Genomic DNA, 13,967 nt, shown 5'->3' on the forward strand with positions numbered 1-13,967 from the left:
ACAGCTCAAACAGATAGGAACAGAGTGGTTTCTCCAAGCTCAGCAACAGATCTCTCAGGCCAACAGGCTGCCTGTCCTCTTCCCCAGCTGCTGCTTCTCATTTGAAATACTGCAGTGGGTCAGCAGCAGAAGACTCTCTCTCCTGATACTGCAATATTAAAAAAAAAAAAAAAAAAAAGAAAAACAAAGGCAGAATACATGCAGAGAGTATTTCCACAGTTCCACAAGACTAATTTGAAAATGTGTCATCCAACTTAATAGCCTAATATAAAAAATTGAAAACTATCACAGATTTTTTAAGTTTTTCAGACTAAGACTCGCTTTACTATGCCTGCAGCCTCCATCCATCCCTCTCTTTACACTTTTCATCAAGCTGCTTGTCACTCTTTTGACACAATGAGACAGTATGATAGTCACAAAATTACCAGAGCTACAGGTCTTTCTGCCATCCCTGACGGCACAAACTGTAATCCACTATACAAGAGAGGTCACAGTGTGATCGACACTTCTGTATGGAGATCTCCTCTCAGATATTTTTGTTTCAGTCACTACTGGGCTGGCACCTTTGCCTTACAAACTCCTACCTAGCAGAAATAACAATTGCTCCAAGAAAGTATCCATCTTATTGCACTTTTTGTTACCTCTTTCTGACCCATATTTCCTAGCACACACATTTGACAATGCTTTATTGTTGGTCGGTTCCTTTCTCCCCACAATATAGCCCAGCTGCTCTTTCCTCATCCTTCCTTCCCATGACGTTTTCTCTTGCTTATGGGACCTCCATGGTTTTTGAGAGCTGGTTTATTTCCCCTCCTCGTTCTCTCAGTGGACCTTTTAAACAGACATAATGAAGCTAGCACCTCCTTCGTCTATGATCAAATGGGTCTCTAGTTCTTTGATAACAACATGCCTGGAGGCTTGCAGAAATTCAGAGATCAAGAAACAGTGAGAGAAAAATATTTCCTGATAGATCCCTATGGATCCTTTGTTATCCGTGAAAAACAGTTTGGTACATTGCTCCTAGCACATTACTGAGTGATACACGTGGAACAGATTTTCTGAAAACCGAAACGTGCAAGGTCTCTCCAGTTTAACATCCTTGAATGCACATCCACTACTGTTATTAACTTCAGAAGAACCTAAGGTGCACATCTACATGCATACTGTGATTCCTTTTGTGATCAAATTTTGAAATGGTTAGCTGTGAGCATCTGTGCATCAACTGATTCACTGTAGAAGTATATAGGCATAAGAATATTTACATTAATGTTTCTTTCAAAGTTCTCGTGACTTCTGCATCAGATCAGGTATCTTCTGAGGGACAACAGTTAGCATAGCATAATCAAAATCTCATTTTTTGAAGCAGTAAAACTCATAACAGAGCATATGCCTGTATCACAATCAGTAGCTGATCTGGGTATGCTAAGGGCTAACATTTATAGTGCCACTTCAGAGTGCAGAGTTTATTTTGGCATTTTCTAGTGGTGGATCTATGACTTTTTACTGTCAAGCTGCCATACCCACATACCCATAAGTCTACCACAAATATATATAAATTTTCCTGTTACAGCTTTATAAAATGTTCTTTTAAAAAAGGAGGATTTACCATCCATAGAGCTCAATACATTGTTACAGTCAAACCCAGATAAAACTCCAGGGAATTTAAGAAAGCTTTTTTTACGCCAACAGATTTTTCTTGTTGGTTATGCATGGATAAAGACTGAAAGAACATCACAAGATGATGAACTTCCTTTTTTTATGTGACTGTTAATGTGAAATTAAGTTATCTTATACCAGATTCTTGCATTTTATGAAGTAAAAAAAGGAATCCAGCAACTTCAACTTTTCATCTTGAAGTTTTGGCATATGCAGGACTCCTAATTTGTACTGGAGGAATGTTTTCCCATCAGGGATTACTAATAGACTTGCATATAGCTTGGTGCTGAACACAGCCATCAGTCATTAGTCTTAATTGCTATATTTGCTATTGAATCCAATGCTTTTGGCAGACACGTTTCTCAGAGTTAAGCAGAAGAGGCTTTTTAAACTCAATTTTATAACAGTTCCAAAATTTTGACTGAGGAAACACAAAAAATAATGTTTGCATAAGAGGGAGTTGCTCCATGCTGCCAGGCTTAAGAGATAGCTACTGGTGCCTCACGTCTTGACAGTAACAGCTGACCACAGGAGCATCAGCAGAGCTGGTGGAAGCTTTAGGTCAGTATGGCAGCAATGCTGCTTTTACAGGCAGGGTGTGAGGCAACTCTTAGTCTCCTTGTGGTAAATACAGGATATTTTCTGCCAGCAGAATATCTCCTGCCTCCCTGGGGAGGTGCAGCAGCTCCTTGCCACCATGAGAGGGACCTGGATCCCACCTTGGCTGCTGAAGTCTAACAGTTCTAGGGTGGGCAGAAATCAGCAAATGGATGCGGTGCGGAAATCTTGATTGATGAAAGATAGTGTAAAGAAACCAGACAGAAAAGAAGACCCCCTCCCCCCCGAACTGGGCCATTTGTGTGGCTGTGATGCTGAAGGAGGGCTGAACGGCGACTACAGGAGCCAGAAACACCTAAATCTGGATTACAGGGGAAAAAAAAAACTCTCTGAATTAAAACTGCAAGTCAAAAGAATCAGCAAAAGATCAACAGTGTGAATCAGATACAGATTAGGGTCAGTTCCTGGGGGACAATTTCCTGCCCCTCTTTAGATCATTTTTCAGCTGTTCTTTTCTGTCTGAGAGGCCTGGAAAGCGTCTCATATTTATTGGGCTTTCAAAGATTTTCTGAAATCTAGTCAGAGGGAGAAAAACATCGCACATAATACTAGTCGCCAGGCTTTCCCTGTCTCAGGACTTTCTGCTCACATCTCAGCTCACAGCTATTTCAAAGCATTTCTGGATCTGGAAGCACACCATAAAAGCACAGGCCTGTTTATGTGCACAAAGTTATTTTCTGTGTGCTTCACAGGCTACTGAGGAGCTGTGCAAGGTTTCGTGCGCACACACTGCCTACACACACACTCCTACACACCATCTCTCTCTCTCTAGTACTCGTTAATATTTTTCGGACTGAAAGTCTTCAGCAATTTCTTTTCTCCTTCTACGGGAAAGGAAAATTTTCCCCTAATTGTTTAATTTTCACTGTAACAATCTCACTGCAGTATTCAGCCACTATCAGCTAGAAATTCAAATTGAAGTTACATGCAAGCTCTTCGTGCTTGTGGTAGAGCGAGAGGGAAGCTGCTGTGACAGATGTCATTTTGACCGAGCCCAACTCATGAAGAAAACTTTTGCAACTCCTAACAGAAAGGTTAAGCACCGCACGGACTTTGAGGAAGAGAAGCTCTCCTGATTTCCTCAGGTTTAGCACAGGAGCTTTTATAACTTCTGAGAGGTTTAGGAAACCATTTCCAGTGAGAGAGCACGACGGGACAGCTTCTTCTCGGCAGTACTCGCTCCCTCGGTACCGTACCGGGGGAGCTGCTCTCTCAGCTGCCCCTGGGTCTACAGAACTCACAAAGCCCTAATGCTTTAAAACCATTTGCCAAGGCTTAAATGCACAAATAAAGGGAAAACATGCAAAAAATGTCCTCGTATGTTTGCAGGAGACACGCATTTTCTGTCTCACTTGATACTCCGCATGTTATTATTAAATAACAAAACTAAATTAAATAACCATCTTGAACTTCCCTGCCCAGTTATTTGATGGTTAAAGCCATTACTTGAGCTTTGCATTTAGATGTTCATTAGCCTGTTACTGCTTGTATTTAAACAGGGATTTCAGATTAGACAGGAAAATATGTCAAAAGGGGAAACCGTTTTTAAAAAGTGTTAATCCTCTCAGGTTTTCAGCATGTGACTTAGAAGTCTAAAGCAAGATGTTTTCCTGGAGATTTTTAGGCTTAATCTACTTCCAGAATGTTCGTCGTTACTTAAAAAAAAATTAAAAAATTGGTCCATATCTAGGAAACAAAGACACTGACAGAAGCTTCTGTTAATCTTGAACTCCTGACCCAAAGGTGCAGGGCCAAATTGTTTCATGCTTCATCTGTCTGTCCACTGACGACAACATCACTTGTTTCAGATATTAATCCAGTAAAAAAATATGTGGAGAATTCAAATAACTTTTCCTGCTTATTAAATTCATGTTTCTAGTTGGCAGCCCTCATACTGTATTTTGTATGAACACCGCACATCAAACAATGCGTATCACTGGGAAATTCATTCCCTCCCCGTGCAGCACTCCCCGACCCTCTCTGGCGGTAAAGTCACGTAGAAAACATCTTGGTAACAATTAATTTAATAAGCCGTTTTGAACCCACTTGTGTGTTAATAGTCCCTTAATTTCAAAGCAGAGCAAGTTTTTAATCTAGAATACTCAGGGCTAGATACCCACCACATCAGAACGTGGTGGCAAGTACCCTTGACATGAGAGGAAACAAGAAAATTACAGCAACAATTACAGAAGTATATCCTCCCGCGGCTCATGTTAACATTGCCAAATCCATGTATAAATCAGTACCAACTATTCACAGAATGTACCTGTCAGCAATATACTATGCGACATATGGCTCTACTTAATCAAATATACAATTCCATTTTTTCAACTGAGAATATTCCTTCAAGGCACAGGGTAGTCAGTCAGTCAGTCACACTGAGATGTGGTTTAAAACATTTAAATATTTATGCACCATATTTTATTTATATGTGTAACTATGTCTGCAAGACCTTTTCTTTTTAATTCTAAGAGGAAACTGACCTTTCTGAAAGCCATTTTGCAGTAGTTGCCACACATGTCTTAGATGAGGGACTGGTACTATTTCAGAAATATTTTGGGCTTAAAAAGCCTACCAAGGACTCTCTTATACTTTCTATGTTTGTTTTTTATTAAAAGCATTGTTCAAAATATGACAAAAAACAGAAATTGGAGCTACAAAGATTTTTGTTCACATTGATATTTGAGCCAGCTGTAAAGATTTAAATCACACTAGATCTTGTTTTATGAATGTCCTTTTGCAACAAGAAAACCATGGAATGCCCTTAAAAAAGAATTTTTTGATATAAAACAGATGTTTTATCCTTTTTTGGAGGCTTTGTTATTGTAGTGCCATGATAGGTAATTAATTCCCAGGCTCCACATGGGTCTTCAGGCAGATGAAGAGAATGATTTGATTTCAAGGCTATATTGGAGTAGGGGAATTACAGGCCTTCGAGGGGTCATTGCAGAAGGAAGGTTCTTTATGCTGAGGCTGGCTTCAGCCGTTAATACTGCCTGTACAGAGTGTAATGTGAAACTAGTGTTGAACTTCAATAAAGATAGCAGTAGTAGCTGGAAACAATATGCTCTACTGCTTAGAATGAGCTGTTCTTACATCGTTCACCTTTTTATAAATTAACAGAATAGTGTGCATTTCAAGACCAAGATTCTGATTACTCCAATATAAATCCATGTCCTTTCACTGTAACTCAAACAGTACAGGGCGCATTTGCCTTCTCCGCATTCACCATCTCCTAATTTTCATTGCTATGATGGAATTAATGTTTACTAGTAAAAAGACTTCTAGTATGAATTTAATCTTCTACATCCTGCAATTGTTTTAATGAATTCAGTTGGTATCCAATTTTGTTATTAAATAATCATTATAGTTACAAAACATATTTTTTAATCACTATTGTATTTGCATACCTGCTGCCAAGCTTGAACCGCTGTATTTAGAGAATGAATTGCATATTGGCCAAAGTTGATGAAAATGGGGTCCACCATTACTGTGCTGTCCAACAATCTTCCTTCTGTACTCCTGGAAAGAGCAATCTGCCCCCAGATTTTGAAAGGCTTCACAACACTTTGCATTGTCACATTTCGGCACTCCAAAAGTTTGCAGTTGGCTTGAGTTGAAAACTGGATCTCCTGGAACATTGACTCATCACTCCATTGACGAAGATATACATGAGGCTCATCAAAGGAAATTATCATGTATTCTAGTTCGGAGGGCATGCTCTTATCAGATATAAATGGCTGAAGAAACTTTGGTGGTGCTGAAAATGAAAAGAACAAACAAGACTAGACTAGAACATCACTATTCCCAGATTGTGTGTTTCGACAAATTATGTTTTAACTGGAAGCTGCTCATACATATGATCAAAACATGTAAAATTCATAGAAGAGTTGACATGTTTGAAATCTGAAGTTAATGCTGTACATACCATTTATTACATGTAAAACAGAACTGTGATTAACAGTAGCTGCAAACAAAAGTAAACATAAAACAGAAATCTTTTCATGGTAAAGACAGCAGCCAGCCAAAATGTTTTACCAACACTGTGCACAACATTTTTAGCCTGTCAACTACTTGAAGCAGAGGCCATACTTTTTAGAAAATTTTTAGTACAGTACATGTTCATGAAGTTCCACACATAACACAGTATGAATACAATAAAAATTAACAATATAACATTTGTTGAAATGTAATTGTGCAGTCTAACAGGCTCCACAATGAAAATTTTGCTGCCATTAGCAAAGTATTCAAGACCACAAACCCACTGAGAAGCAACATATTGCCCCCAAAATATGAGAAATTAAAAAAACAACATCATGATACTAATGTATGATAAACCTATCAAAAGGATTTTAGCATGTTCACTAAGTCTCATTCCTGCAAAGTAATGAGCACTGTGGCAGCAGAAACTGCAAAGCATGTATACCACTTGTGTAACATAAAGCACATGAGTATTTCCACTGATGTTATTATTTATGTTGCTGGGACCACTCACATGCTTAAAATTAGCATATGCTCAAGTGCTCTACGGATCTGGAATGAAAATGCTCATTATTTTCCAGGATCAAGCCCTATTATTCTACAAAAGTGTAATGGATACAATAAGTTTTCTGCTCTTTTCATGTATTAGGTAACACAACAGAGCCCCGAAACTTAAGGTCTTTAGGTGCTGTAACAAGAACAACAGCAGCATTAACATAAACTCAGTTGTTGAACAAGGAAACAGCTGGGTTCGACTCTAATTTGATTTTTGCTTTTTCCAGTATGTAGTTTTAAAGCTCTAGCATCTGGACTTGGAATGTACTAGCCAGGAAGATTATGTGCTGATAGAGGTAGCTGATACAAAACTAATTACTTATTAGAGGTTGAGTGTCAATCTTGGTATGATTTGATACTGAATATAATACTTGCAGAAAAACAAAAACTACTCATGAAGAAAGCTGGTCCTGTAAATATTATCTAAGACCTTCGCTCATCTTCCATGCAGAGCATTCTGGGCATTTGAAAATTGGACAATAATTTAAAGATCTCTTGGAATGATTTTGCCATTAATGCAATGACAGAGAGTACTGAACAAAAACAGATGTAGCTCCAGAAGTGATCACAATTGAAATAACAGTTAAATCTGCAGTTCTCAGAGCTCTTCCAAGGCATTCTTACTAAGGGAGTTACAAAATCTTCAAATATTTTAATAGTACTGTTAATACGTTGGAAAATTTGAAAGACTGACTCATTTACTAGGATGGCTCAAAAATCAAGTGGCACCTGCTATCAGTAATCAGACTAAGGAAACTGAACTGCTTCTACAGTTACCCATTCCCGAGGGAGGAAGGGGGGCTGATCAGCCAGCCACCTCGCTTTTCATATGTATGCTCTGGCTACACAGAACAGTTTTACCCTGAAGTCTGTACCAGTGGTGGCTCTGGGTAATCACTTATTTCAGGAATGGCTGTTTGAATGAAGAAATGGGAACTACAGGTAGCAAACTAACAATCTAGTAGTACAAAGGAACCATTTGCTTTTATTATTCTACACAAAGCAATACATACCTGCTCCTAGTTGATCAAGATGATGGCAGAGATGGACTTCCAAATAAGTAAACCGGACCAACATGCTAAGTGACGGCACAAACCAAGGAGTAAAACAGGAGTCAACCCTGGTACAGGCTGCTAATGCTGTAGGAGTTACAAGCTGATCGCATGCACTTTGTGAGCCAGATTCACTTTCTGAGCTGTGGAAGATAGATAAGGAAGCGGTAGTTCAGCAGTTCCAGGATTTTATCACTTTACAGTAGGATGTGACCTCGTGCCATGTTGGTTTTCTGATACAGCCAATGTCATTGTTTTATTCTACGTTTAACTGTTAATGTTACCATACATATTTTTTCCCAAGCAGAACAGATTGCAATCTGACTGCTTTTATCACAGTGCACTTCTAGTTTGCTAACTGAAACACCAGAACCAAAAAATCAAAGCAGGCTTAGAGAAAATGAAAAAAATAAATATCTGTTATATTTAGCTATTGATACAGCTAAAAAAACTCCACTACCGTTATTAAAGCTATAAGATTGATCTGAAAGCTAATTTTGTCAAGAAAATGATTTTTTCATTTTAAGGAAACCAACTCACAACCATCCTATTCTCAAACCCTGTTGCTACCAGCTGTTTTTCCTCTGTCCTTCTCATTCTACAGTCATCATTTAAGAAAAATTTCTGTAGTGTTATAAGCTCAGCCTGGAGCCTTTTACTAACACATATTACAGCATAGTAACTATACACTTAAAATGCCACCCCACTGATTTTTTTTCCTAGCAGCATTCCTGACCCCATGAATATTTCCAAGCATTATCTTTCAGTCTCTTGAGAGAAACTAACACTACATCACAATCCTATAGGTTGCTATGACACCATTGAAGTACAAATAAACTTTCTAAATTAAGCCAAATCTATCATTAATGTTTCTCATTCTCACTCCTTAGCAATTTGGCACTAAAGAATTTCAGTTTAAAAGCATAGGCTTGACTTAAGACCTGAAAACTAAGTCTTGCCCATAGTCAAATATAGCTTTTTTTCCCGAAAACAAAATTTAAATCAGGGCTAAGTAAGGCCTACCTATCACTTTTTCAGAAAATAAATGATCTCTTTAATGAACTGCAAACAGATTTGGATTTATATTTTAAAGACATTTTAAATTCAAGTACCAGTTTAAATTCAAACGTTGCCTTTCAGATCAACATTTTATGATTTTAAGGCCAAATTTTTCATCCTTGCATGTGTAAGTTTGGAAAATCATGTACAGATACAGAGTTGTTCAAAATGTACAGCTGCAAATGTGTGAAATTCTATGAACGGGTATATACATCAGTATTATTGTGTGTTACTATAACTAACTAGTATGATATTTATTTATAGAGCTTAAATCCCACTTTAAATTTGTGGACATAAATTAAATTACTTGTGTAGCAGTAAAACTCAACTGAAGATAAGCTAATTATCAAAACATCAGGACAGGATATAAAGCATGGAGTAGCTTGGTGAAGGATGAAAGACAGACCCCTTGATAGCATTTTTTAGTTGCTTTTCTATATTTCTTCAACCTCGTCAAATTGCCTGTTCACATTTCAAAAACAGTGTCATTGGTATTTGGTGAACTGGCATCTTTGGAAATAAAATTATTCTTTGTGTTCACATGTTAAAAAGTATATGAGACTGGACTAGAGTCAGAAAATGAGATGCTTTTCTTGGTTCTGTCCAGGATGTTCCTCAGTTTCCTAGAACATAGCTTGGAGCTGTTTCCAGTAACCACCAAAATTCAAATGTTGATTTGGACCAGTAACTACTTTTGAGTCTGTGAAACTGGTTAGTTCCCTGAGGATAACTTACAAAATTGTGACAATTTTAGCTCTTTATGTTTTGATTAGAAACAGAAGTGCAGAGATGTATACAATGAAAACAGAAAAAAGGGAGTGAAAGCAAAAGTTAACCAAACTATGAAGCATTAAAAACAAAAAATCACACTTTGATATCCTGAATTAGGTTTCAATTTGTAGGAACAGCTATAAGACTCACTGCACTAAAAAGGATGGGCTCTTATTTCTGAAATTTGAGCCTTAATCTGAAATTAATCATGAGAAGGGAAATACAATGGGGATCTTTTCCTTACTGTTTTCTGATCTGCACAGATTTTGTGGAGGTATTATTATTTTATCTGTGAAAAGGTACGTTTGATTTCTTTTCCACATGGAAACCGTACCTGGAATTACAGTCCCAGTGTTGTTATGAAAATAACAACCTGTCACAATATAAAATATACCAATGCTAAGAGTGACTTTGTAGCAGCATCCAAATTACTACAGTATCACATTTAAGAAAGAACTGTAATATGAGATCATAATATTGAGTGAATAATTTTTTATTTAATTACCACAACTATTTTCCCCTTTTACCTTCTGTAGAACACAAAAGGCAAATGCACAGTCCTTCCTTATGTGTCATACACAAACAGAAAATAAAGCAGTGTTATCTGAAAGTTCAGGAAACAGTCTATTAAGTGTTGGTGAACAAAAGCTGAAGCATTGATATCACAAAAGTAGATCTGATTGCAAAATCAAAGTTCGTACATGAAATGGTTATGATAGCACAAAAACCCTATATTCTTTTGGCTGTTCGAGAGCTACTAATTAAGTGGGGACCATGTGCAACTTTTCAGCTGAGGAGAAAAGGAACTTACTGTTTTGTGTTTGGCACAATATACTGAGGAAAGGGTGCAGTAAAACCAGAGGAAATTCTAAATACCAACAGAACTGACTTAAATAATACTTTTTTTTTTTTTTTTTTTTCTTTTAATCCCATGAAGGACAAGAATTTTTGAAATGGAAAGTACCTACACGGTAAGTCATTATATATTACAAAATATGATAAATTCACATTATGCAAAGCGGTTCAGACTAAATATGTGTCAACTGGGAACAATGACTTAACAGTGACCTGCATTATTCTTGTTATTCTAAGAGTGGAATATTTAAATCAAAACTGCCATTTGTGATGAAATTTCGACATGGGAAAACATCCACTGGGAAGCAGAATGAGACCACTTAACTCTTCTAATTTATCATTTAAATACTGGTCTGCATCCAAATCATTAGATGTCAAAATCCAGGACATTAACACTTTGAATAAGAGCTAAAACAATTAGCAATAAATGTGATCATGTTTTCTCACTTTATTTTTTTTAAAGTAGCAATTTAACGCTTATTCAAATGTTTTTGTACTAGTTTTACATTTTGCCACATTTGAAGATGTTTCTTTTAAGGCATTTTGTATAATTATTTCACATTCTTATGTCAGTAATTATAAAAATGCTGTTTACATAACACAAGAGATGCATGAATATATGTAATGCAACCCATTTAAACAAAAAACAGTAAGCCCTTCCCTACCAAAGTGGGGAGAGATTTTAGTGTCCCATCAGCCAAACACAGCCCTAAATTAAAGCCATTTTGATTACAATTTGCTAATCCTGCAAAATGGACATTTAACCTATAAAAATAATTTATTCTATGATCAAGTAATTTTCTTCTAACACTCTACTTTAAGGTTTTCCATGAACAGTGATTTTGCCATATATGATTCTTTCCGTAGCTGCTATATTAAATCCTCAAAGGGATACTGAATTATTTAACTTAGGACTTCATATTTGTTCATTCATGAATGCCCACTCAAACCTTATTCATTCACTGAGAAATGGTCTGAATGGTCTGAAATAAATGATCTACGCATATATACATACATATTATGTCCAAAACCAGATAGCGCCATGATTTTTATAATTCTGATTGCTTCTTGACCAATCTCAAAAAAAGTTTGCATATCACAGGATTTCGATCATAATATCTTTGAATATTCTTATAGTCATTGTGGTTGATATTGCTGTAGCTTGTCAGCTATTACTCAACATATCAGTTGGATGCACATCTTCTCACACATCAGGTTGTTTTCCTGGAATCAGCAATAAAGTACTTAAAAGACAAGGTATCAGCTCTCTAGTATTAATAATTAGCATATCATGGAAGTTATAAAACCCTCCTGCAGAATATGAAGAAAAAAGTATTATCATTGAGCACCGTCTGCTTGCACATGACAGCTGTCAGAATCTGACCAAAATATAAGATCAAACAAAGGAAACAAACTTCAACAAGACTAAGAATTTTTATACTTCAACAGTGAACTAAAATTGCTAATCAATCACATACAGTCCCAGCCTGTAACTAATGTCCAATTGTCGTAAGTCTCCAGGAGAACATAGCCAGCAACCTTTATACAGTCTTCCCTTCTCATTCGGACTCCCAGACCTCTCGGCCCTGAAGTTCCTTGGTTTAACACCAGATCCTGGCTTGAAGTGCAGCTCTATCGAGTCCTCATAGCTCTCAAAGACCTTATGTTAAGCGTTCCTGCTTGAGGAACAAGCCTATAGCAGTGGGTATTTACAGGAATGGAGGAAACTCTCTCTCAAAAAAAAAAAAAAAAAAAAAAAAGTGGGTGTTTTTTTGGTCAAGTAGGTTACAGTACTTTAGGGTGCTTGGGCACAACAAAATATCCATACTGAATGCAATATGTTCATTTGATGGAAGACAAGGCTTCAGCTTCAGTAAAGCTTCCCTCAACTTCCCTCTTTCTTTTGTTCATTGATTTTCAAATGACGCTTCAGGAACACAGCACTTGTTCTTTACTGCTTTTTTTCTTCCTGATATCCCTATCCTAAAAGCTGCTAATATTTTGGTAATTCCTGCTTTTTTAGTTGCAATTTTTTAAATAGACACACAAATCTGGAGGACATACTACGTCTAATTTCACTGCTGTGGACACTATGATTGTCCTCCTCGGAGTCTCCTAGTACCTCAAGGTCATTCAGATACTTTTTACCCAGTTAAATCTTGACACCTGGATACCTCTGAGGATGTTCACCATTCAGCAGCAGGCCTGCAGCCTCCCAGCTGAAAACTCAGAATTTAGACCTTCTAGGCAGATGAATTTGTGGTTTGCTATAAAATGTTTCTGATGTTAATCACAGTCCAAACTGCTTCATTACATTTTAAAATTACTCGTATTTCATTTTAATCCTACCTTTGTTCTTAATGATTACTACTCCTTAGCCTCTGTATTACAGTTCCCTGTACGAAACATTACATATAGTGAACTCTATTTGAGCAGAAAATAGTAAACATGATTATAGTGTCAAATGCCTCGATGAAAAACAATCTACTACATTTCACTACTTCATTTTCAGTTCCCACCGAGTTCACATTTCTGTGGTGTTAAGCTGACCAGGAAGGTAATTTTGCCAAGGTCCCACATTCAGAGGAATTAACCTTGTCTAAAACACTTAACTTCTCAATGATGAAAATGCATTCTTTCACAATTAGCATCAAGAAATCTTTTCCAACCTGATACTATTAATGGAAACCAGATGTTTAATTTTCTTCATTGATTTTGTTATCCCTGGTCTTATTTCCTAATTTCTCTGAATTCTGTAGCTTCATGTACATATATGTGGATGGAACATATCCATTCAAACATGTGTTCATATACAGGCAAGAACAATCAGCAAATGCCAATGATCTAACAAGGTCATTCTGGGTTTTCTGCTGTAACTATAAAAGGTTAAGAAGGTCTTCAATGGCAATTCCACTGTTTTTTGTGCAGAAACTTTGTACTCATTTCTTCAAACTCTAAATATTAAACAAAATCTAATCAGCGCAAGTCAGTGAATTTGTCAGTGTACATCATTTATGAAGCTTCCAGCTGTAAACATAATGAAAAACTGTTTAAAAAATTAAATCTAAAACCTCTGTTTTTAAAAACATTGATTTAATATTTTTACTGTTAATATGGTAAGCAAACTGTGTGAAAAATAATCTAGTGCTCCTAAAGAAGTAGAATTTTGTTTAATAAACACATTTAAAATACATGCTTGGCTTATTTTGGTCACTGGCTTGCGCTGAAGGCACAATAAAGCTTATGCATTGGGAGGGTGCATGGAAGAAGAATGTTTACTATTAATTTATAGACTAGGTTGTGCCTCAGCCTCCTTCTATTAATTAACCAAGCTTACTGTCTTGGCAGGTATGAGGTTCAGGCCATGGTCTAACTTGTTCCCTTCATCTTTCAGAAATCCTTGTGTTCAGAAAGTTTGAT

The 13,967-nt window shown here is 36.8% G+C and overlaps 1 protein-coding gene across 9 annotated transcripts in view; it reads right to left on the reverse strand.

The window, feature by feature from the left end:
- VPS13B (vacuolar protein sorting 13 homolog B) overlaps positions 1–13,967 on the reverse strand; it is a 460,401-nt gene that overhangs the window by 47,909 nt on the left and 398,525 nt on the right. For all 9 annotated transcript variants that reach the window (XM_062570474.1, XM_062570471.1, XM_062570467.1 and 6 more), the window contains 2 exons: positions 7,824–8,005; positions 5,685–6,034 (listed from right to left, as the gene is read on the reverse strand). In XM_062570474.1, the coding sequence (XP_062426458.1) occupies positions 5,685–6,034; positions 7,824–8,005 (532 nt within the window). The remainder of the gene's footprint in view (positions 1–5,684; positions 6,035–7,823; positions 8,006–13,967) is intronic.

This window comes from Rhea pennata, chromosome 2, assembly GCF_028389875.1.
Source record: "Rhea pennata isolate bPtePen1 chromosome 2, bPtePen1.pri, whole genome shotgun sequence".
Classification (NCBI taxonomy): domain Eukaryota; kingdom Metazoa; phylum Chordata; class Aves; order Rheiformes; family Rheidae; genus Rhea; species Rhea pennata.